This window comes from Rattus norvegicus, chromosome 9 (genome assembly GCF_036323735.1).
Source record: "Rattus norvegicus strain BN/NHsdMcwi chromosome 9, GRCr8, whole genome shotgun sequence".
Classification (NCBI taxonomy): Eukaryota; Metazoa; Chordata; class Mammalia; order Rodentia; family Muridae; genus Rattus; species Rattus norvegicus.
Window position 1 is genome coordinate 113307923 of NC_086027.1, and position 25111 is coordinate 113333033.

The 25111-nt window shown below is 48.0% G+C and overlaps 3 protein-coding genes across 30 annotated transcripts in view; 1 reads left to right on the top strand and 2 right to left on the bottom strand.

Annotated features, from left to right (window-relative positions):
• Ddx11 (DEAD/H-box helicase 11) overlaps positions 1-1770 on the top strand; it is a 104807-nt gene extending 103037 nt beyond the window's left edge. For 11 of the 12 annotated variants that reach the window (XM_063267345.1, XM_063267346.1, XM_039084770.2 and 8 more), the window contains 2 exons: positions 124-278; positions 351-1770. In XM_063267345.1, coding sequence (XP_063123415.1) covers positions 124-278; positions 351-386 — 191 coding nt within the window. In that variant the 3' untranslated portion in view covers positions 387-1770. Of the gene's footprint in view, positions 1-123; positions 279-350 lie in introns of those variants that run through there. The other variant, XR_010054611.1, reaches the window with a different exon arrangement.
• Smokwl4 (sperm motility kinase W like 4) overlaps positions 693-25111 on the bottom strand; it is a 97779-nt gene continuing 73360 nt past the window's right edge. For 4 of the 9 annotated variants that reach the window (XM_063267551.1, XM_063267549.1, XM_063267550.1 and 1 more), the window contains 8 exons: positions 13080-15959; positions 12626-12760; positions 12094-12287; positions 10866-11122; positions 8058-8259; positions 4836-5071; positions 4380-4540; positions 693-4189 (listed from right to left, as the gene is read on the bottom strand). The gene's annotated coding sequence lies outside the window, so the exon portion shown is untranslated. Of the gene's footprint in view, positions 4190-4379; positions 4541-4835; positions 5072-5830; positions 5949-8057; positions 8260-10865; positions 11123-12093; positions 12288-12625; positions 12761-13079; positions 15960-25111 lie in introns of all 9 variants that reach the window. The other 5 variants (XM_063267548.1, XM_063267555.1, XM_063267553.1 and 2 more) reach the window with 5 other exon arrangements.
• Positions 693-25111, bottom strand: part of Smokwl6 (sperm motility kinase W like 6) — a 46570-nt gene continuing 22151 nt past the window's right edge. For 8 of the 9 annotated variants that reach the window (XM_063268182.1, XM_063268181.1, XM_063268187.1 and 5 more), the window contains 10 exons: positions 22909-23355; positions 17641-21419; positions 13080-15959; positions 12626-12760; positions 12094-12287; positions 10866-11122; positions 8058-8259; positions 4836-5071; positions 4380-4540; positions 693-4189 (listed from right to left, as the gene is read on the bottom strand). In XM_063268182.1, the coding sequence (XP_063124252.1) occupies positions 19543-20988 (1446 nt within the window). In that variant the 5' untranslated portion in view covers positions 20989-21419; positions 22909-23355 and the 3' untranslated portion in view covers positions 693-4189; positions 4380-4540; positions 4836-5071; ... (4 more) ...; positions 13080-15959; positions 17641-19542. Of the gene's footprint in view, positions 4190-4379; positions 4541-4835; positions 5072-8057; positions 8260-10865; positions 11123-12093; positions 12288-12625; positions 12761-13079; positions 15960-17640; positions 23356-25111 lie in introns of all 9 variants that reach the window. The other variant, XM_063268180.1, reaches the window with a different exon arrangement.

The window sequence follows — 25111 nt, forward strand, 5'->3', positions numbered from 1 at the left end:
GGAGGGTTGTTACTGCGTACACTATTGTCCATTTGAGTGGTCAGGGAAGGAGGAGACCCCAGTGCACATGCAGTGTTGGTAGGTGAGTTGCGCTCAAGGGTCCTGACTTACACATCTACCCAGGCAGGGCCATCAGGCACCAGAAGGACTTTGCCAGCATTGTGCTCCTGGATCACCGGTATGCCCGGCCCTCCATCCTGGCCAAGTTGCCTGCCTGGATACGAGACCGAGTGGAAGTCAAAGCCACCTTTGGGCCTGCTTTTGCTGCTATGCGGAAGGTTAGGATTTCTCCTGTGCCCTAGGCCTTCTTGGATGGAAATGGGGCTTCTCACACCTTTTTCTCTCTGCAGTTCCATCGAGAAAAGTCACACCCATGTCTAGGGTAAGCTTGTGTTTATTTTCTGTGCTTGACCCGGCCTTCGTATATGGCCTAAGAAGGTGCAAACCATATGCAGACTGCTGTGTGCACCAGCCTTCAGAGGCCGTGCCCTCCAGTGTTTGGACTCACATAGAGAAGCCACAAGGACAGAGCCAGAACATCCTGAAGACACCACGTTCCCGGAGACAAGAGTCTCACTGTAGCACCTGGCTCAGGTTCAGCTCTCTGCCTTTTCTGAGGTGAGGCCCGCCTGCCTCTGACCCACGCCATTTAAGCTTTCCTTGGCCTTGGACTCCCATCTCAGACACAGATGTCCTGTTTCAAGCTTTATTGCCTGGCCCAGAATTGTACACACATCATCTGTCCAGAAGAGAATTTGAGAAAACAATGGGGACATACTTAATATTGAAAGAGCTGACATAAACTGATTTTTCTGAAGGACCCTTCACAAAGACTTGGACCCTGGTCATATACTTCTCTATACCCCATAAAGAAAGAAGCATTGATCCTATCCACAGCTCCTCAGGCCTCTGTGCTCAGAACAACGTTCCCCTGTAAGACATGTCATGGGGCAAAAGGGTCTCCATGTTTTTCATTTTCTTCTGTTGTTCCCTGAACATGAACAGCTCCTTCATGTTCAGCAGTGGCTGTCCCTTATATGACCTTCGGGAAACTCAGGAGCCATATGCCCTTGGCATTTAGGCAACACCCTGGGCTGCAAACTGAGAGGAGGCAAGAGGAGGCAGAGGAGAGAGTGCAGGCTTGTCTTTCAATGGTGCTTGTACCGCTTGCAGCTCAAAGGGGTTCGATCCTTGAATCCTCCCCAGATTGAAGTGCCCTCACACCTGGGGGATGTTTTGAGACAGACAGACCTTCACAGGGAGACACGTTAAGATTTTGTCACTAGCGCAGGACTTTAGCATGCACTGAAATGCAGCTAGAAATCCAAGTTCTAAAAGGACCCAGAGAATGACAGCCTCTGTAAACCTTGAAGGATTGTCACTGGGAATCTACTCATCTGTTACCTGCTTTCTGAAATGGCAATGTTCCCAGGGTTATATCATAGGAATATCATCCAGGTATCATGCCCAATTAAAACATTGATTGAATTTTGTGATCAAGTATGAGAATTTTCCTAAATGCAATTGATATCATGATAATAGATATTTGTCTAGAGACAGCGTGCAGTGTGAGCTATGTAAAAGCATTGGGGAGATGCAGTGGGAGGAATAATTGATCCAGGTCATCAAAGGCGGCAGCAGGCTGCAGAATGAAGAGACCCAGAGACCTCATTTGTTGTGTGACCTCCATCAAGCCACTTAGAGACCTCCACACCTTAATGTGTTATTCACTTATTAAAATGTTTGTTCCATTTCCCTTATAACCTGAAATACATTGTCAAGCTCAAATCATTGAAAACTTTTGATATGAGTATCTGTGTCCAGCCTAAAACATAGAGATCAAAGTGCCTACCTCATCCTAAAAATAAAGCTACTCCATGTCATTTCTCCCACTGATCTATCTCCCCAGCTCTGGGAGACAGCATTTCAGTGCAGGATTCCTCCCCTCATCTTCATTCTGTAACCCAGCCCTTCTTCCTGAAGTTTCTCTATGAAGTCTTCTATGGCGGCTCAAGCTGGACCCAAGTGAAAAGGATCCCCGGGGACCAATCTCACCACTCTTGTGCTCACGCCCTAAGCACAGTGGAATCCTTGACCTGGGTATCTTTCTGTGTGTACACAAGGAGGCCCTACCATTCTGCCCTTGCTGGACACATGGAAGCTCCTCATGTCTAGAGAGGGTCATCTGCAGGACAAGCCTGGGCTGCTTTGCTGAGGCCTGCCAGCTTTTCCAGCCTCCCAGGTGCCCAGTGACAGGTGAAGCCTCACTTAGGATTTCCTCCAGGGTGTTTCTAGAGAGCAGCAGAGCCCAGGGGGTTTAAGAAGTCTATGGATCACTCAAGCAGGATCATCTGGATGTTGGATTTGATAAGGAGAAACAATGCACAGTTGCAGGACGGGGATCCCAGGCAGAGGAAAGAAAGGACCTGTGAGCAGCAAAGTGCAGAAGAGCTCCGCATAGTGCAGCCCAAAATTAGTGACTTTAGAGACCAGGTTCACGGGCAGGAGATCCTGGAGACATTCTAGGCACATTTTTTGAGGAAAGGGAGGAATGTTTGAGAGAGGGTGAGTGGATGGATGGATGGATGGATGGATGGATGGATGGATTTTTTGTGTTGAACATATGAGCTCGAGGTCTCATCCTAAGTCAGCACCTTCTCCTTGCTTCAGGATCACTTTTTGAAAGTTGCAGAAGCTTCAGAAGTCTTTTTATCTCTTCTTCTGCAAAATGGGGAGCATCCTTGTTTGATGGTTACGTGTCCTCCTGAGGACAGTGAAACTCATGATGGGGCGTCTATGTCAAACCCTCATCAGGTTGCACTTTTGAGGCAACAGCCAATTTTACAAGCCCCACATTCCAGACATCTGTTTTAACAAGCTAAAATCTTCATGGGACCTAGGAATCTTGAGGAAGCATAGAGTTACATAAAGCCAGGGCTGTATATATTATTAAAACAGTGCACACACACCAAAGGATTGCTTTAAGGGTTTGCCAGCTGGAAGACTGGGTAAAGTATTAGCAACATATTACTTGCATGTCATGTGCTGCTGCAGAAAGCCCGGAATACAACTAAAGGAGCCAGGGGAAACCCCAGGATACCTCTTTTCTTCCCCACCCTACTCTCCCAGTGTATGCTATCAGGAGAGCCGTTGAGAAGTGAGCTCCTCAGCCAGTAGACATGTCTCAACCCCTGGCTGAAAGATTTCATCTTTCTGGCTGCATGTAGTCCTAAGTTTAAATCTTATCCTATATCCACTCAGAGGTTATCTTTCTTAGCTTATGTGTCAAGTGGGACACGACTAGCACATAACACTGACAATGTCAGAACTTGCAAAATTCCACCAAATGAGGTACCTGAGGACTGTGGATACCTGGGCACAAGACTCCTGAACCCGGTATCCACAGACACAAGTGTCACATTCCTAGTCCTGGTTGCAACAGCATCATCACCAAGCTTCTTCTGTGGAGTGGGGCCTTCTTCCTCTTCTAGGATTCAAGGTAACCTCTGACCTGAGGCTGTCAGGCTCTCTGTATCCTGGAATCTCTGATGAGACTTTGGATTTGAACTTTCCTCCTGTGCATGGATGCTTTCCAAGTACTTCCTAAGGATGTGGTCCCTCCTTATAGAGCCCAGGCTACTTGGCTGCAATCTACTGCTAAGCGGTGGACATCAGCAAGGCCAAAATGTTTGACAAGAGGCTGAATATGGAGAAAAAAAATGAAGGATCTTGTGTAAGTTGAGAGAAGAATGGTTTCTTGCAGAATATGTTTCCAGCTCTTTTCCCACCAGTCTGCACCTCCCAGACTTCCTAGCACCCCTACCAATGCATAAGAAACCGTCCTTGCTATACTTGTCCCTCTAACCTGAAGTCTGAGCTTTTCGGTGGAGCTCTCCTGTCAGCAGAATCAGAAGCTCACTGAAGTGCTAGCCAAGGAGACATACAAGAACAGAAGGAGGCTGAGAGAGGGGACTTGGGGGCTCTCTGCACTAGGACAGTCAGGCTCTTTTTGGAAAGAGTTAACTTGTGCCATACTTGCCTGTCCAGTGGCATCGTAGTTGTCCTGGGGAAGGTGACAGGGTCCTCAGACTCAAAAGTTTTGATGTTGGTTGCAGGCTCTGCTCCTGCATTGCTAGAGCTGGTGAACAGCGTGGCGTCTCAAGGCCTTTGTTTTCCTCCCTAAGTGTGGCTAAAAAAGGAAACATCCAGTCAGGGTTGTCCTCATAAACACCTCAAAAGTCTAATAATTTGTGGTCAGACCATGACTTCAAGAATGGAGTTGGTGAGCACAGAGAATGTGAGGGTCCCAGATACTGTGAAGGAGAGACAGACACAATTATACATTCAGCCATCAAATTCCCAGTTAGAGGAAGCATCACCTGTGTTATCCGTGTACTGAAGGCAAGCAAAGAGACCCACACGTAGATCCTGCACCTTCCCCTACGAAGTTTTCCCTGGAGACTTGACAGCTCAAGGGCTGGGACGGACATATAGACACATCCACGGGTGAGGATGATGGCCAATGGTTCTTCCTCCATAGCTGGAAAAAATGTGCAAATGTTACTTCTGATGAGCACCCACTCCACTGTGCACAGACCTACATTCATACACCAGAGACTCCATTTTAGTATGACAGTGTCCTCTCCATTTCCCAGTCTCATGGGAGCATCATGAGGAAATGGTGGGACACTGCAGATATGCCCCTGTCCAGAGGTGTCCTCCCACACCTGAGCCTTGCTAAACACACAAGCCGGGTCCAGAACCCCCAAGACTTCAGCAGACTTCTTGCCTCCTTTGTGCAAATGGGGTGTCCACACACCATTTTGAACACTTACTTAACAGTCAAATGCTTGAGATCATTAACACATTTTGATAAAAGTTTCCACGAATCCACTCATCTTGACCTGCAGAGACGCACTGCTCCCATGACTGACAGAGCTCTACCCTCCACCAGGATGGGCTTATGAGGGTCCAGAGATGTCATTTCCACAAGGATGTTCCATTTTCTGGCAAATGAATTCTCAGTGTTGGTTAGAAGGTCTATTCACGATGATCAATGTTGAGATGCACTCTGAAGGGATCACAAGACATGGTGATATGAAAGGCTGGCTCAACATGGATGTGCAGAACGTTCTACAAAACAGTATCCATTGAGTTATTGGAACTCATAACACACTGGACTGCAACTTTGACCAGAGCAGGTGAGGTCTACGTTGAAAAGCTGTGAGTATAATGAGGAGCAAGTCAGCTAAGTGTCAAGTTCCTCTCCTGTGCTGTCTTCCACAGTAGAGCAGAGAATGGCTAAAGCGTGACCACTGATTCCAGACTGTGTGTACCTGTGCTGCCCCACTCTGCTCAGGTACCTTGAACCCAGGAAAACCCCACAACTCAAGCAGCTTCTAATTAGGGGGTAAGCCAGTAGACCCCTCATTGCAACATCATCCAGCCTTTGTAATGTCCCAGACTTGGGGATGGCAAAGAAGAGAGTATGGTGTAGGCCAAGAGGCAGTGCAAACATGACAAAAGGGAAGCTCAAGCCTAAAGGATGACAGGTTAGCTACCAGCAAAGGACCATTCATGCCCTGTAGTGGTGGCTCCTGGGCTTATATGTTTGTGCCTAAAGATATTAGTAGATTTATTTTCATCCCTGGGTAGGCCTGAAAGCTGAAGTGGAATTCTCTAAACTCTGCATCGGTAGGCCCAAGCTTAGCCTTTTGAAAAGAACTATCTAGGCTCCTCAGTACCAAATGAGTTCTCCCAAATTTAAACACACTCGAGCATCACTCATTTGAACACATCACTGGGAATTTGATAGGGTTTCACAGCTTACTAGTGTCTCTTGAAGCACCTCCTTCTCGTGGCTACGGGTTTCCTGAGAATTCAGCCCATTAATAAATTTTACAAGTGGTCTTTTCAACTCTTTCTTGCAATGTGTTTTACAATGGAAGCTGCACATCAAACAAGAGAAGGGAGATGGATGGACCAGTCAACAAACACCTGAGAAAAATGAGACAGTCTGCCAGCTCGAAGCAGCAGGGTCATTGCTAGAAACCAGAAGGAGACATCCCCAGGAACCATGAGCCAGATGCAACTGAGCAAATATTAGAAAGACAGCAAATTTTGGTGATGAGATAACCTGTCAGGAGGTGGAGTGGGGACTTGAGGGCATAGGTCAGGATAACAGCACTGACATTTTTCAAATACATCTTGTCTATAGAGTTCTAAGTTGATATTCATGAATGTTCATATATACCAAAGAGAACAGTAAGTTCATGCATTGAAAATAATAAAATCAAAAGAAAAAAGAAAATAATAAAATCACATGGCTTTTCAGGTGGCATCCTCCACAGGAAGTGCCAGATTGAGTTCTCCAGAGACAGTGACAAAGCTTAATGTACACTATGTCCTCTTGAAAAGCCAGAGAACATGGTTGGCAAGTGGGCAAAATGTGCATGAAATGGACACATTTTTGCATCAGAGACCCTAGCCTATAGTCCAGTGTCTCCTTATATTAAACTCAGAAGAGCCTGAGATTTCCAGACAGGGAAAAGAATAGGTGATCTATGGCTCCCTGTTGGGCCAGAAGGAACAGGCTACATCTCCATTTGAATATCCTCATCTCCCAGCATGTGTAGTACTAAACCCAGCTCATATCTGTGGGAGAACGGACCTTCTGTCCTCTAAGATTTATAAAGAGAAAGCACTGTTATGAGAGCACGGGCCACTGCCACTGTAGAGAAGTACCAATGTCAGAGCTTCATGTCCCTAGATGATATGGTGTTCACAAAGGCCAGCTTGCAGTCATGGTCTCCCTCTGTGTGTCGGAATAGCTAAAACTGAGGATGCTCAAGAAAGGATCTTTCACCTCTGCTTTCCCTCCTAATGCACCTCAGACAATTGAGAGATGGATACCATCCTCTGAGTAGTTTGGAGGGGAGATCTGGACCAGGTCAGGAAAGAATGGGGTGTGAGTTAGCTGCTGTGTGCAATGGGTGGAATTGATGCCTTTGCTCACCTCTAAATGCTGAGGACATGGTGGGGGAGCTGGGAAGACTTACAAGGTGGAGGGACATCCTCAGATAACATTCCCTAGGTCTACTTTATAGGGAGAGCTCACACAAGGAGGAAGAGTCCTGCATGGCTCAGAGCAAAGCCTGCTGTGACAGGCCGGGCTGTGTGGTGAAGTGGGCTCACTGTAGAGCTGTTAGGACACTGGACAAGGCCAACAACTGCCCATGTTACACAAAAGCCTGCTGAGACAGGTTAAATGTGCAGTAAAGCGCGCTTACTCTATCACTGTTAGGAAACAGGACATGGCCAACATCTCTCCATGTCACACAAAGGGAGATGCTATCCAGACTGTGTGCCAAGGTGATGTCTGTGAGAATGACTGAAATGGGTCTGTCTGAGGGGAAGAGTGTTTTACAAAGAAAGCCAGGAGGAAGGAGAGTCTGGGGCCTGTCAACCAGGGCTTCAAATGTGGCCCTTTCCTGTGAGTTTTGATGGGTTTCTGTGTGGTCAGGGCAGTCAACCTCAGGAGAGACCTGCCTCAGCCTGGTGTCCCCTTTCTCACAAGGTCACAGTGTATCATTTATCTCAGTGATGGACAGACATGAGTACATTTACCAGAACATAACAAATAGCCTGTCCTTCCATATATGGACAATTTAGATGCATTGGGTTGTGATTCCAGCAAGAGTATCTAAGTCAGACCAGGAGGCATTGGATGAAGAGGTATGGGGACGTCCCTGACAACAGCTGCAGCAAGAGTGGTAGGACTAGTCATACGCAGCCATGTTTCCAACCTCACTAGCTTTAGGATGTGGTGCCATCAAAGCCTCTGCTCTAGGTGCAGACCTGAGGCTGCTTGGGAGAGTTTCCTTTCACATGATGTAGAAGTTTCCCCGTGCTGCCCCCTGAGAACAGAACCCCAGGACATCAGCCATGCGTGGTGTCAGCTGCAGGACTGAGCTCCCTTTGTGCCCTCTCCTCTCAGAGCTGCTAGGAGTCCCATGACTTAGCATCAAAAGCTCGCCTATCTAAGGTGATCGTCTTACCAGCATGTTAAAGATAAGGTCCACGGTGACTTTCAGTTTTGTCTCTAAGGGAAGGCTAAGGAAGACAATATTAATGGAGGTCGGTGTCTTGACTTTCAGATTCGTGGTGAACCTCTGAGTGCTTCATGTCACGAGTCATGCTAACCGCAACGCCTCGCCTCATCTTCTGGGAGGTAGGACCGTGCAGATTTGTCCCTGCTCCCTAGAAGGTAGAATTGCACAGTGTTAAGGTGGTAGACGGCAGACTCATTTTCTTTTCTGGACTCTCTGTCTACCTTGTATTCATCATGGCAGAGGTACATTGCTCCTTGAACAGGTTGTTGGACATTACAGCAGATGAAGGTCCCATAGAGTAGGGAAGTGTTTCCCAGCACATCAGTGGTCTAGCTCAGACTCTCTGAGAGAAATCAGAGCTTGACCATCACTCCTTGGACACTTGCTCCAATCTCCTGAGTGAAGGACACCGGAATGGGCATGACCTTTGGAGAGTTGGGGTATATTTTGTGTGGAAGGTGGAGGTGGAAGGGAGAAGACCCAGCATGGGTCAAGATCGTGCAAGAAACCCCTGCCCCTTACTTTCTCGACTTCCACCTTCTACAGATGTATTTCTTTACACTGACAATGAAAGAATAGAAAAGTCCCAACCCTGAATGAATCAAGAAGGTTTCACAGTGGAGCCGGCAGATCTCAGGCTCAGAAACCATACTGGGGAAGGTCATGGTCTTAGCTTTAAGTTCACTCTCAGCACTGAGTCTAGATTAGGGTTCCTGGCTTGGGCTGCTCACAGGTAAATAAGAGCATCTTATGTAAGGGTACCCTGATTTGGGCTTGACCATCCTAAAGTGTTACAGATGTACTGTCATAACCACAGAAAGTTCTGGCAAAATAAAGCTAGGGAGAAATATCAGGGGTGAATGAATTAGGATGCTAAGATTCCATGAGACTTAACGCTAGAGAACTAAGCTGAGAGGTTGAGGATCCCCAAGTCAACAATCAAGGCAAGTCTGCAGGAGAGATAAGATTGTCCTGACTGGCATCCAAAAGAGAACAAATTGTTTGTGTGTGCCAAGGCAGATGCTCCCACTCCCCAGACCAGTCCACTACTCCTGCATGTACTGGCACTACCTCAGATCCTTCAGCTTCTTCACCTGCAAAATCTTTTCCAAAAATAGGCAATTGAATCTGATACCTGGTATTTCACCAAGTTTGAGATTTCCATCAATAATAGAGTATTCTCTGATCTCTATAGGCTACGCAGAAAATATCATGCTGCACCCCCGCAAACAATGAGAGAGAGACAGAGGGGGAGGGAGGGAGGGTGGGAGAGAGAGGGAGAGAGAGAGAGAGACAGAGAGAGAGAGAGAGAGAGAGAGAAGAGGAGATAGGCAGAAACAGATGCAAAGACAGAAAGCAGAAGTATCAGACAGACAGACAGACAGAGAGGATAAAGGAGAAAGTGAATACGGAAGTGAATGAGTATATATGTAAATAATATAACATACTTGCAAGATTATAGGCTCTTAGAGCCATACCACCTGTGAAAATTAGGGTAATGTCTGTAGCACAGGATTGGACCTACTCAAAGAAGCACACGGTAACAGAAAGAAATGGCATAGAGGCTGACCAGTCGCTATCCTTTCTTGGAGGAAGGGGCTTCATACCTGTAAAAGGACTGGGCAGTGGAAATAAGAGGATTAACCTGAAGGCAAAGAGTCTGCTGAGAAATCTTCCTCTATGTCTGGAAAGCATTACTCGAGGACACAGTAGAGACATCGTAGTTATGAGCTGATGGCTGAGTGAAAACAGTGTCAGGTATAATGTGGGGAGAAACTGAGCTGGCAGAGAGAACACACTACAAGGTGTCAGCCTTGAGCCCAGGCAAAGTGAGAAGCTGAAGCCTCTAGTCCTGAGTCTGAGAGTTTTCAATGTTGGGAGCTGTGGTAGCCACTGGATCAATTCATGGTCTTTAATCAGACTCTCAAGCAGTGCAGGAGAGGTGACCTGGAGGGAGAGTCTTCACAGAGGAGTCCTCTAGATGAAGTTCCTCTGTGATGATGTCTGTAGAAGACCTCTTTGATTACCTTAACTGACAATGGAAGGTACAACACTTTGGGTAGTGCCAATCCCTAGGCTTCTGTCCCAGACTGCATGACAGCAGAGAGCTCTAGATGAGCACAAGCAAGCAAGCCTCATGCAGGCCTTTCTTTCCCTCTGCTCTAGACTGTGGCTATGACATGGGTAGTCCCTTTGCACACGAGCCTTGGCTTCACATGGTCATGCAGTATAACTTGGAAGTGTCACGTCACTGTGATAGAAATGCAACTGAAGAGGGTTTATTTCAGATAATCGCACTGACTCTCAAACAGCCCAGGGCAACATAGAGATATCTGGTGTTTCCCTTAGTCAGTCAAAGTTATCAACCTCTGGCTCCCAACTCATGCTCAGTGGGACCAGGGGCACACTGCCTCACCCCCTCTGAATGTCTCATCTCCAGTCGTAATGTAAAAATTGCCTTCAGGGAGTTCTCTCAAGCGTCAGAGGGAACTCTGTCAGTGTGTGCCATGTCAGATGACAGCACAGAGGAGTTTCCAGGGACCCTGAGCACCTCCACTAATGACCTTCCCTGAAACACCAATCATATTGAGAGGCAAGCCTGTGCTACTCCCCTTCTTCTCTCTTTCCACCACTGCACTGAGAGAAACGAGTGTGCAGCGTCCTTGCTGAAGCGTGGGGGAAGGCAAGGGAAGAGAAGGCGCTCGATAACAGTTGGATACCCAGAGGTCTCACATTTGAGGAATAACCACTGACCTGAACTGCCAGCCCCTCTGCACGTGGCCATTTTCCAAGCCCCAACGTGCAGAGGAATTCTAGGTCTAGGCACTGAAATGGAGGACCTAAATCACACGTGTCCACACTGTGTTTCCCAGACCTCCATCCAACATCTGCTTGTGATGATGCACGTGAGCTTGCTGGACTCAGTGACGGTGTCTCCTGTCTGGCAGACAGAGGCTCTTGGCCTGCCACGGGGCCATATCCAGCAGCATCTTGTGGGAAAGCACCAGGATCTGCAAGGAAGACATGAGAGGATGGGATACCATGGGATGAGAAGGACAGAGTCCCCAGTACCTTGGTCATGATCCAGCCCATAGCTTCCTGACCTGACACTACTGAGATTCTGCAGAGAAGAAGTGTGAACAGACCAGAGGATGAGCTCCTCACAAAGAGAGTCACAGGAGTTAAGTGTGCAGACACAGAGGACAGCAGAGAGAGTGCATGGATGGTAGAACATCATAGGATATTGCCCTGTTCCTGGAGAAGCATGCTGATACTAGGGAAATGCCATTCAGAGAAGACTTGCTCACTGAAGATGGGAGCACAGTAAGTGTCTTTCTTCCCTGTGATCAGCTGATGCCTGTCGAAAGTGTAGCTTACTGAGAGAGACAAAGCTAAGTGTTCCCAGGGACCCCACCTCATGCTGCCTCTAGGCATCATGGAAGTCTAGCTACTCAAAACACTGTTTTAGTCAGGTTCCTTTTTGACTACACTAAACACGTTCTATAGAAAAGGAGGCTGGAACCCAGAATCCAACAGCGGGAGAACTTCCTGGAAGTGGCGGGCAGGTGTGCACACTGAGCAGTGAGTGTCAGCGTGTTCAGGGATTCACACCACAGGATGGGTAATGAATGAAGAGGGACAGGCCCTCACAGGAGATCCTGAAGAGTCTGTGCAGGGGACATGCCACCCAGGGATCTGTTAGTCCTATCAGCCCTCCAGGACGCTATTCATCTTAGAACTATGAGTAATATTGAGATGGGACTGAAGGAACTTGGGTTCGTGGGTTGAGAAGAAGCACACGGTGAGAGCCACCTGGGACCTCACCATGTTCCTTACCTGGTCTTTCCTTTCAAGTGTACACACCGTCTGCTCTGAGACAGAAAGTTCAGGTTGGAGGATGGAAAGCTCATCTTCTCACAAGCTGAACTAGATTTTTGCCTCAGAGGCAGCAGCATTAGCAGCAACTACAGTTCCAACTCACAGAGTTCCAGAGGTTGGGCATTCACTGACACAGCAGGTCCCGTCTTTCTCTTCAGACCGTCCTCAGCAACCACAAACAGGGAAGGACTTTGGAGCACAGAAATGAGATTTTGGCTCAGTCCTGTTTTGTTCCTGTCAGGGAAGCCTCATGACCATTAAGTGCTTACTGATGGTCAGAATCATAACTGGAGGCATCTGAAGAGAGATAGTGACAGAAGGTCAGAACACAGAGGATTAAGATAACTCCTCCCGGGGTTGGGGATTTAGCTCAGTGGTAGAGCGCTTGCCTAGGAAGCGCAAGGCCCTGGGTTCGATCCCCAGCTCCGAAAAAAAAGAACCAAAAAAAAAAAAAAAAAGATAACTCCTCCCACCTGTACTACTCAGTGTCTTATTTTCATAGTTAAGGAAAATCCTGGAGAGGGACAGGATATGTGCAAGGACTGACTGTCTGCCTGGAGAGGGAGCGGGCTAAAGGGCTGAGGGACACCCCAGGTCCAGGGGACCTCATGGTGAAATTTATCTGCACTCAGTACCTGCTTAGAAAGTCAACATGCATATATATGAGAAGAATGGTGGAGCCCCATGGAGGAACTTGGCTTCTTTTTTCTGGGATTCCAACATTGTCCTCCTATCAAGATGCCCTCCTCGTCTTCTGACTTTCCCATCACCTGTAAAAGAGGAGTGTACACGTCAGCTCTTTGGCATGTTGTTATACCCAACACCCCCAGGGCCTGAGATCTGAGTAGAAAACATCATTTTATCAAGGAATGAATTACAATAAATTTCCCTTAGGGTGTCCATAGAATTCACAGACTGTCCTCAGGTCTAGTCATTTAAGATGGCCACATGTACCATGGCTACTCTCATGGCCTTCTTTCTGCCCAGGCACAGCCCAGCAGGGCTCTTTTCACAGAGACAGAGATTCCCAAAAACCTGTACTAGGATGACACTCCCAGTTTCATTACCCTTTTTACCTGCTGGACTTACCTCACCACCTTTGTCTTCCCGAGTGCCTTGGACCCTGCCCGAGTGTCAGCTCCTTGGGCACAGCTTGTCCACCACAATAGTGATCCTGGGATCCAGCCCCTAGCGAGGGCCTTGCACATCACTGTGCATAGTGAATGGCAACTGACTAAAGGACAGATCACATGAATGTATAGAGACAGGATGGAAGCTGGGGTCACCTCTCAGAGCCAATCTTCACCCTAAATCCTTGCCGGTAAGAATGAAGTCAGGCCTCTGAAGGGAGCGATGGCTTCCATGATGCTACAGGGGAACAGGGGCAGGCACAGTCCAGGGCATGATGAACAGGCAGCATGGTAAGTACTGAGAGCCAAGCTGTATCAGACAGTGCACATACAGAACACAATCCCAAGGAAATGAAATGGCAGACATCAGGGGCCACCCACTGACTAATCTGTAGAGGCCTCCTCTAGGCTCTTCAAGTCTCAAGACTGAGAAGCAAGGCTGAGGGATTCTGGGAAGACATTGCTGTCTTCTGGTGACAGAGTTGCGACTAGGAGGACACCAGCATAGAATGAAGGTCTGAAGAGGGACTCAGGGGTTAAACCATGTAGCTTCCAGGTAATGCTGGGCCACCCTTCATTTTCACATGCAGCCTCCCACTGTCATGGTCCTCCTGGCCTTACCATCACCTCCGTGATAGTAGTAACTTCTAAGGCCAGGTCTCCTGGATGGAGTCAGGGCAGTCATCCCATGAGCTTGAAGGGCAGAGTAGCCTTGTCAGAGGATAGTCCACTGGGACATGTGCTTCTATAGGTCATGGTAACAACACTGCAGCCGGAAGTGTTGGGGACCATGTCCACCCACTGTTCATGTCCTGGGTCACTCTCACAGGGCTCAGGATTCTCAGTAGCCCCCCCTTGATCTTGGGCTTTACATCAGGACACCAATGTCATCTGTGTTTGCTCCCCCATTCCTCCTTTGTCTCCTGGCCCTAATGAGGACAGACTTCATTCCCTAGACTCTAGACTCTGTCCACAGCACTGCAGCATCTCCCACTCTTACCTCCCCCAGAGCTTGATTTTGGACATTTTCTTGGGTATGACTGAGAAGTCTCTGTCCACTCTTGCCTTGAGCACTGGAGTCTCAGTTGGGTAGGATCAGAGTTGCAGATGTCTGTGGTCTTCTCTTTAGTCACAGACAGGGAGAATATGGAACCTTAGATTAGCATAGCGGTCAGGCCAGGTTAAGAAATCTGCAGGGATGTAAGTGTTCAAGATTCTTCTGAAGATAAGCGCAACAGGGAAGAGGAGGCCTCCTTCCTTTCCTGTCAGCAGTATCTCTGGAGCAGCGACGGCTGCCCTGGTGTGACCTGCACTGATATGGGTTACGTGTGCTTTAGGAGGTGGTGAGCCTCAGGGATCCTGGTGTTGCTAGAGGTCACCAGAACACCTGTCCCCTCCTTCACCTTTACTCTTGGGTTCTGGCCATTTGGGTGTGAATGCTGCTCTCAGGCAGGATTCTGGGGCACACAGCAGCATGTTTCACAGTAATTCAAGCCTTAGAGGTTCCCTCAGAATTCGTGAGACCTACAAATGATCAGGATATAGGCATCATCTGGGGCTCCCCTTCCCAAATGAAGAAGCCTATGCTTCCTATTTTTCTCATTGGGACCCTGAAGTCCAGGGAGATAAGCCTAGTTTGTTCCCTGTGCAGCTACACAGACTGAGTGCACCCCAGACTTCACACTCTCCCACTGTGGACCGAAGCATCCACCATGCAAAGCTCCTGGATTCCTGGGTGTTGGTGTTGACTCTGATCCAGGAGTCACTCAGGTCTCACAGGTGAAGTCCACCTCCTTTGTGGCCTGAGCTTCTTTTGTCGGCATTACAAGGTGCCACCATCATCATTGCATCCAGCGCCCTACTGTCATAGTCCTTCTGTCCTCAGTGTCCCAGTACTGACAGTAGCACCCTGTTGGGGCAGACTTGGTATGTTCATATGGAGACCAGGGTATCACTACTTCACTGTCAGTCACAGAATGGCCTTGACAGAGGACACGTCGTACAAGCTTTTCAGAAGTAGATGTGGAGAGCGCAGGTCCTCAGCTGATCCTGCAGCTGGCAAAAAAGTCTTCCAGAGCCTGTGCAGTCCTGCATGTCCATACAGACATGCGAGCACAGAGAGGTCCAGATCCTCTTTTCAATTGTGTTACCTGACGTCTGGAGAAAGACTCAGGTCTGACCACGGGAAGGAAATGTCTTCACCTTGATAGGAGATAGAACCAATGGGGGAAGAGGAGGAAAGAACACTGCTTAAGTGTCCTATGAGGATGGATGACATTTGGTCTCGGCGTAGAGGCATTGAGGGCATCTGCTCAGGTTTTGTTCCCTGATTACCAAATGCTTTTGGCAGCTGACAAAGAGGCCCTGCTCTTGTGACTGGAGTCCATGTAGAGAATTCTGTCTCATTGTCCACACACTGCCTTACTGGGTTGGTTGCTGTCTTACTGGCCAGAATGCAGTCCACTGTGGTGGGAGTCCAGTCTCTCCCACTTCTCCAGAGGGTGACGCTCCACACTGATACACTGATGGAGCTCAGCACTGGGTGTTCTTCTCAACCCCAGGGAGACGCTGAGGTGGCCCATTAGAGCGTTGACCGTTGTCCCTCTGCCGGGCACCACACAATCACATTATATTCCACCTGGACATTTGTTCCTGTGAACAACAGCCTCACATATTCCTGCATACCTTGCTCAGGGAGGAGGGTTTTACTCTGTGTTTCCAGTTCAGCGTTGGTATTGAGATGTGATCCTCTGCAGTAATGACCACCTGCCCTCATCGTCAGAGAGCTATGTCCTTCCTGACCCCACATGCACCAGCTCCTGTAGGACGGAGGCGTCATCTGCAGAGGAGAAGCAGAGGAGGGAAGGCCTTAGATGCAAGGTGAGGGAACCCCAGGTACCATGGACAAGGGCAAGCCCACCTTTGCTGAGAACTTCCTACTGCATGAGATACCCCCGTGTAGATTACAACTCTGGTAAGAGCCAAAGCGCTCAGGAGGGAAGGACACTGGGGAAATGCAGAGACGGGAGAACTGATGGGCCATTGCCTTGTCCTGAATGACTAAAGCCTGCCCTTGAGACATGCAGTGGCCATCGAGAATAGCCAAGGCCATCGACTACTGGACGTCAGCAAGTTGTGTGTCAGGAAGCTAATGGAACAGCACGTCCTTTAGGGCGGGGAGGGAAAGGGGTCACATGTGCCATTGGGCTTCGTCTCATGCTGACCCTGGGATAGGGAGAGTCCGGACCCTCTATGTCCTGTGCAAACTCAGGTTCCATAGGGAATCCATGACCATCCTCTGCAGATGAGGACAGCAGTCATGAATCCCAGAAATGAAACCAATGGAGAACAGAATCGATGGGGCGGTAAGTGGCTGAGACACCTGATAGAGGACTGAGTGAAAATGTGACAGGGCACAAGGTCAGGCCATGTACTGTTCCTTGAGTGAGTACAGCTCACCCCCTGATGTGTCTGGCAGGCCAGAAAGGGATTGCCTCTCCCCACCCATCTCGGTTGGATAATTTCCTGTCAATTTGGTCAACTTAAAGTCATTGGGGATGAAAATGTCTTGTTGAGAATATGCCCTTATCAGGTTTGAGTGTGTCTGTCATACGTTTCATGATTAGTGACTGGCTGTGAGTGTGTAGGCCAGTTTGAGTGACAGCCCTCGTGGGAGTAGGGAACATGCCAAGGAAATCCTGGTGAAGAAGCAGGTGACAAGCAGCCTTCATGGACTCTATTGTTGTTTCTGCCTCTAATTCCTTAAGTTACTATTACTGACTTACCTCAGTGTAATAAAAAAAATCTTGCCTGGAGAACGCTAGGGAGACCAGGGCGAGCAGATGAGAGGGAAGAAAGACCCCGATCAGTACACCCAGGCCCCTTTGGAGGTTTATTGTTAGAGCAGAATGAAATACCTGAGACACTGAAGGTGTTCACCCAACATTACCAAGTGTGAGTTGGAAGGGAAACACACATTAGTGCTAAGGAACAACACCGGTCCAGGGGGGCTGCCTGGTGACACGTTTTAACTAGAATCACCACTGGCTTTGGCACACCTACAGGTATAAGTGAGAGAGGGTGGAGCCCCACAGCTGGATCAGAGCCTCTAGATTCTGGGATGCCACTATGATCCCCGTTTCTAGTTGGCCCTGTTCTTTCCCACAGTTCTGACCCCTCTCAGAACTGTGTTTTCTGATCCTCAGGCACAGGGCAAGAACCCTTTGGGTATTTTCCTCGTGTGGACATCAAGAACGCCAGAGCCTGAGCAGTATTACGAGTTTCTGGATGTTTCACCTGAAGTAGACGTACAAACAGCTTCCCCTTGGGTGACCACAAACACTGCACTGTCACAGAAAGACACCATCATGTCCAGGGATTCAGGCTGGCAGCATGTCACATGGCTTCTCCCATGGACCTCTGTCCATTCCATTCTTCCCTCCCAGGCTCTGACCGGCTGTGGCCTTCACAGAAGTGTCTCCTTGCTCCCTGGACTACCATGCATTCTCTCTGTCCCTTACCTTGTTAGATGTTTTCATGTGGCCCTACACCACCATTTTTGTCTTCCTGTTTTTCCTGGACTCTGCCAGTATGTCTGCTGCTGGCGACAGGTAGGTCTTCAGGCCTAAAGATCCTGGGATCCAGCAAGTAGTGAGGGCTTTGCACACAGCACAGGTTTCGTGAATGTCTTCTGACGGGAGCACTGATCACAGCCTGACAGAGTCAGCCTCGAACACGGGATTGGATCTCAGACCCCGCTTTCACACTGGAAGTCTCGAGCATTTAAGTAGAGTGAAGTGGGGCCTGTGAGAGAAGACAACTCCAGCAATGACGTGGGCACAGGTGACTGTAGACGGAGCACATGGGCAGGCCCAGCCCAGAAAGCAAAGAGCAAGCCAGATGGCTCGGACACCAAGCCCTGATGTGCCGAACAGCCCACGGCCTGGGAACAACATCCCAAGGAAACCCAGTGACATTGGTCACAAGGCTACCCTCTGACACATAAGAGGAGACCCTCCTCCAGGCTCTTCAGATGTGGAAGACTGAGTGTCAGAAAGATGGTCAGAAAGTTCTTGTTTCTCAGTCACTGAAGCCTTCGAGGTTCACTCACAAGGTTTGCAGCTTTCTTGGGCTCAGAGAGACAGATGTGCTGTGTGCCTGCCCCAACCCTTCCCACAGGAAAGCAGCTCACACAGGCTGACTGAACTGCATGGCGGCTGACCTTTGACTTTGTGTTCCCTGGACCGCCCAGCACAGAGACTCAGCACGCTGTCATGGTAGACAGAAGCCTGGACTTTCCTAAGCTGCAACACTTGGGAATGCTATCCTGCATCACATCCCGGAGGCAGCTGGAGCTCTCACACCTCAAGCTCACTTTCAAAGTCCCAAGTCTCCTGCTGTCAGCTGCATACAATGTCCCAAGCTTCCCAGGGTGGTCTCTCAGGAAGACAGCAAGCTTCCGAGTGAGACCTAAGGGAGCTTGTCTAGTGTGAGAGGCCATGAAGGTTCATCCGAGGTCTGCACAGGCGTAGGAAGCTGCCTTGTTCTCAGTCAGAATGTCCTGTGGCCTGCACAGGAGCTGCCCAAGACAGCACATGCACTGAAGGCTTAGTTAAGCTTTGAAGAGCAGAGCTGTGTAGAGATGCTTCCCCATCTCTGCTCCTTGTGTGCTCTGCTCACAGGGAGCGCACTTCTCCTTGTTGGTAGCTCGATCAACTGATGGAAAGAAAGGATAGCTGAGAAGGCCAGGGGTCGGTGTCCCAAAGGAATCCGTGGGAGGTTTTGTTTTCCTGAGCCTGGTGGCCGTGAAGGTCCCTGCACTGGTGAGGAGGTGGTTGGAAAGACCAGCATGGTGTGGTATGCCCAGGCTCTGAATGCCACTGTGGAGATTCTCATGACTCTGCAGCCATCTCCTCTCTGAAGGGCAGCAGGATGCACAGGAACTTGGTATCCAAGCAGCAGTATCAGACTTCACAGGACTTGGTTTACTCTGCCTGTCCAATGGAATTGTAGGGAGACACTGAGGTGGCCCCTTTGTGTTTGACCATGGTCACTCTGCCAGGCTCTGGGTCCCCAAGCAGAGTCTCTATCAGAATATATTCCCCATGGACAACAGCTCCACATATCCCCTTTCACCTTGGCAGTACCCACAGCTCTTGCTGATTACTGCTAGTGTAGCTGCATCAGATAGCACCTAGGCATGGTCCAGCCGGATTTCCTCTTGAGGTGGTGAGCCCAGGATCAGGGTTTAATCCAGCTGGAGTAGAAATGCATCTGACCATCCCAGGAGACCCTAGAAATGTACACCTTTCTGATTTTTCCAACAAGAAGACACGAATAAAGACAGAGAACACACAACACAAAGCAGAGATTGCGCCTCTGATGCCTGCTAACCCTTCATTTGTTTTGGCCTCCTGCCTCTTTCAGGGGAGCCACTTTCTTGGAGGATGTATGCTGGGTTCTTTTCCTTCAGAGCCCTGGGGGCAACAGAGCCCTGACAGACACGCCCTGATGCTCTTGCCCAATCTCTTGACGCATCCAATATTCTGAGATGTTTCTATGTCAGAGTCTTGGTCAGATGGCACAGACAATCTATCCTCCAATATGCTGCTGCAGATACGTGGGTCAGCCACAGGTCCAGAATAAAGGGCACGGATAGAAGCACTGTTCTTCTTGTTGGTACAATCTGGAGAAATGGGAGGCATGGAGACACTTCTGGCCACCTTGTATCCTGACAGTGCCAAGGCAACAGACCCATGCTTTCCTGAGGGCCTGATGTGGAAGAGGCTAAAGTTGGGCTCACTGGCCCTTCTCTTTAGGGGAAGACCAGAGATGGTGGGATGTGCTGGCGATGGGGGTGGAGCAGGGCACGGATCCACAGGCTTGGCTGAAGTGGGAGATCCAAGCTCAATCCCTTTGTTTACCTGGTATTTTAGAATCAAATATGCCCCCATTGGTTCATCGTATTTCTTTCTTTGAAGGGATTCCAAGATCTCATTGGTTTTAAACCCCATGCCACACAGCATGTCTATGATGTTGTAGTCTGGATCCATCACAGTTGGGACCTTTAGTTCACATTTTTCGACCCATGGATGTCTCTCAATATCTTCAATGGATGGCCTCATCTCTGGGGAAAGCGTGAGGATCTGATGGATTAGATTTTCAAGTTGCCCAGAGACATGAGATGGAATGTCATAGGTCCCAGTGGAAATTTTTTTCTCTATCTCATTCATTGTGCTTCCTCTGAAGGGGTAGTACCCGATGATGATGAAATAGAGGAGCACACCCAAACTCCACACATCGGTCTTCTTGGCATCATATGGCTCCCCTTGTATGAGTTCTGGGGCATAAAAGCCCTTGGTCCCACACCGCTGTTTCAGTAATGTGCCAGATCTACACTTGGTGGCCAGGCCAAAGTCGATGAGTTTTACATTACCCCCCTGATCCCTGAGGATGTTCTGGGGTTTTATGTCTCGGTGGGCAATGTCGAGGCTGTGGCAGTGCTTGACGGCTGACACTATCTGTCCGAATGTTACCTTTGCCTCTTCCTCCTGCAGCGGCCCCTCCTCCTTTATTATTTCAAACAGGTTTGCTCCTGGAACGTACTCTGTTATGAAGTTTATGTGCCTTGACGTCACCAGAATCTGGAAGAGGCTGACGATTTTTGGATGGTGCAGTGTCTCCAGTGTCGCTATTTCTGCCAGGATCCCCCTGATGGTCTTCTTGTTGAGCTCTACTGTTTTGATGGCAACTAGTGCCTCGGTTTTTAGGTGCAAGGCCAGTTTTACGGTGCCAAATGAACCCTTGCCGAGTGTGAAAAGCACTTTGTACTGACTTTCCATAGTCTTCTTTTTGGAGTTGCTGGCCATGAGGCTAAGTGTTCTCTGTGCTCTAGTGCACACAGGTTGTGATGTACAAAACCCGACAACCAACAAACTTGACAGCTGTTAAGGAGTCCCACAGGTTACTAAAACCAGCTCCCTGCTTTGTATGGACAAATACAACTAGCAGGTCCACAGTCTTGTGCAGAGGGCTCTCATTCTTCCGTCACAGTGGCTCTTTGTGAGGTCATAGGGAGAAATGCAGCGAGCAGAGAAGGCTGTAACCCACTATGGCTGTTTCCACTCTGGGCCACAGGGACCTTTCCGATCTCATGAAAATGTGACTACCCTCTGTGAGCTTCTGCTTCAGCAGATCAAACAGGCAGATATTTACTTGTTTAGCAGTTACAGGCAGCAGAGTGCTTCAGTGGCCCTCATAGCTGGACTTTTAAGGATGAGGTACATTTTGGACAAGTGTTCTGCAGAGAGAGGCTAAGTCATCACCATGTGTAACTGAGAGCTTTTCTACCTAGCATCTTTGTTCCCAGAACAGGACTCTGAGAATTAATTATTCACAAAGAAATGCCTAAGCCATAAGCTGTGGCCCATTGTCCAACTAGCTTGTTAGTTATATTCTAGTCTATGTCTGCCACACAGATGGCTCTCGCCCCTCAGATTCGTGTTTCTCTCTTCCTCAGAGTTTAAGGTCTAAGGAGATAGTCTTAGGTTTATAAATGTGCAGGTCTCCACTGCCTCTCAGAGTCCCATCTCTCCCTGCCTCATGTCCTACCTCCTGTGTCCTGCCTTTCTTAATTGGCCATCAGCTTTTTAAGGACAGGTGATGCTTGCACACAGTAGCAAAGATATTCTCTTTATATATGCCTCTCCCTATAGTCCAACTAAATGCCATCTCTAACATTAGTAAACTACAGTCCAGGGAACAACTATGAAAAACAGGAGATAAGAATTACATTCACAGTGTCCATTCTATCTGTGTTGGGCCACATTAGGAAAAAACTACAATCAGAACTGTCTTGGGATTGAGTTTGAGTTTCTATACATCAATCATCTTCTGTCAAAACAGGCATTTATAAACCTAAGACTATCTCCTTAGACCTTAAAACAAATTCTCAAATACTAAGTAATTTAAGCTTAAATGTGAGACTGTGACTCCTTCGTCTCAGAGACCTGAGTAGGAGTGAAATGGCCTGTGTATGCTACAGGTACAGGCCACACATCTCCAAATCTATAGCAATGACAGGGACAGCTGACTGCCCAGACCGTCACCAAAAAGTGTCCAGGAGTCTTTGCAGCATCCCTCTTGAGCCTTCCAGCCCAGAATATCTGACAGACTTTTCTGTGAAGCAGGAATTGTTAAGGACTCCTTATTTGTCTTGGCAGAGCTTGGCCATGGCTCCCCTGCGTCTTATTTGTCCCCAGCCTACACAGCATTCTGACTGCAGTTTAGGCAAGCACAGTTTCTTGCCTAGTGCCTAGCTTATCACATCTGAAGCAAACTAATGTAGAGGCTCTTCAATGCTCATAACTTCTTTGAAGTAGTGTCGGGGTGCTGTCAAGAACAGACCTATCTCACTTTAAGAGCCTTTTATGAATAAAACCTCTTTAAATGCCACATTCTGGAGTCGTCTGAGGCTTTTGAAGACTGTCTACAGTATATCTGAGTTGCCTGTGCATGATGGAATATGAGGGTGATTAATCAGCTAAAGAGGATTTGATGGCGTCTGTTTGAGCTGCTAAGGCTTTCCTAAGTTATCTTCGACTGTATAACCAAAGCTGAATAGGAATTTTCAGCCATACTATTTCAAAGGATGGCATGGATCCATCCTGAGGATTCTGTGGCCACCAAGATTTATTGGCAATGTTTACCTGAAGTCTTGGCTGGAGACTTACTTGTGTCAGTCAGTCTGAGTGCAGTTCCCATGTAGAGGGACCAGAAAAACAAATTACCTGTTTCGTTGGTCTTCATGATTTCTTTCTTGTCTGTAGTGAGGGTCTTCAGGAGGTCTCTCCCAGTCAACTCTGGTTTTTATTAATTTTGAAGGAGTCCACAGTTTTTCTTTTCCTGTTGAAACAAGATCCTCTTCTCTTCCCCTCTGCAGCAGCTGGGCTGGCTTCTCTTCTGAGGTTATCATGTATTCGTGCTCGTCTAAATCGGCAGGCCTGTCTAAGATCTCATGCTTTTTAGCAGCTGCATTATCTGTCTCATTGGCATTTTAAAAATTCAAGTCAATAAAGCTTGATTTAAACTGTCTTGGTGGGATCCAAGATCCCCCTTTTGTTCTATGAGCATTTTCTTATATTTTGGTTGTGAGCCTAGCCTTTAACGGCTGAGCCATCTCTCCAGCCCGAGCATTTTCTTTAATGTCCTGTGAGGGCTCTCCATATTTGCTTGACCTGTAAGTGGGTAACATATGACATTTTTAATGCTATAATGGGAAATGTGAATTATAATGGGAACAGATGTTAAAGCATCATTAGCTCCAGGCTACAAAGGCATTTCCAAGATAGCCACCCTCTCGAAGAAATGAGCAATTTCAAAACCATCCCTTTCGGAATTCAAGGCTGAAGCTTCTTAGAAGTCTGAATATGTATGCAGTATATGATGTATCGACATAGGTGCATGTTTTAAAATTTCAAACTCTACAAAAAGAAACACATAACCTATTATAGGATGCTGCTTTAATATGTCATTATTAAGCAGAATCTGGATTCTTAACTGAGAATATTGAGCCTCTGTGGGCTGCCAGTTTTCTCCCTCAAGCCTTTGTGTAATTTTCTTCACTGGAAATAGTTTCTGCTCTCATTCTAGGTTCCGGATCAGAGTCTTTCACGACTTTATTCTGATTTTAAGAATCCTTTCACCTCTGTTCTATGGCCTCTAACCTAGCATTGCTCCTGTTTCTGTCTTATCGAGGTCTGCTTTATTCTGCACCTACTTAATGGTGATATAGAAAACTGCAATCATTACTGAACATATTGTCATTTTTTGTTTACAGTTGAAACAAAATTATATGGGGTCCAAATGCCATTGATCATTGTATTTTTCTCCATTTCTTCTTTTTTTTTTTTTTTTTTGGTTTTTTTTTCGGAGCTGGGAACCGAACCCAGGGCCTTGCACTTCCTAGGCAAGTGCTCTACCACTGAGCTAAATCCCCAACCCCTTTTTCTCCATTTCTTAATGCAAAAATATTTGCTTTGCTTTTGCGCTCTCTCTCTCTCTCTCTCTCTCTCTCTCTCTCTCTCTCTCTCCTCCCTTTGGAGAACTGATTATATTAGTTACAAACACATTTCTTTCTACAATTTATATACCCAGGTTCTTTCCTCTTTTACTGCTTTCATGTTGAATACATTCCCCTTGAGTTTGTTGGGGCTTCCGCCACAGCTCTGCAGGCTCCTGAGGCCAGCGCATGTCTATGGCCGCTGGCTTCCACCTCTGCTTGGTCCAGCAGGCTGCCCTTGGCAGTTAGGGGGCTGGAGCTGCTCTTTGCCCTGTATCTGCTGCCCACTCTGGGAAGGTAGATCAGGCTCTCAGAATGCTACTGCTCTGTTTTTGTCTAGGGGCCATTGCAGGCTCCTCCCACAGGCGCATGCTGGGTTCTGACAGCTGAGAGAGACCTTTGATCAGCTCTGCACCCTTCAACTGAATTAGTTCATGAGCCTCCAATTAGAGCCCCGGGAGGGAGCTGCCCTGAGGGATCAGTAGAAGAGCCCTTATTTTCTCATCAGGTTGTTTATTTCTTTTCTTCTCTTTCCTTTTATTGGATATTTTCTTATTTATATTTCAAATATTCTCCCCTTTCCTGGTTACCCCTATGGAAACCCCCTATCCTATCCTCCCTCCCCCTGCTTCTATGAGGGTGCTTCCCCACTCACACACACACTCCCTCCTGCCTCTCCACCCTGGCATTCCCCTACACTGGGGCATCAAGCCTTCACAGGACCAAGGGCCTCTCCTCCCATTGACACCACACAATGCCATCCTCTGCTACGTATGCGGTTGGAGCCATGGGTTGCTCCATGTGTACACTTTGGTTGGTGGTTTAGTCCCTCAGAGCTCTGGGGTGTCTGGTTGGTTGATATTGTTGTTCTTTGGGGTTGCAAACTCCTTCAGCTCTTAGACTCCTAGACTTAACTTATGAGACAATGCCCA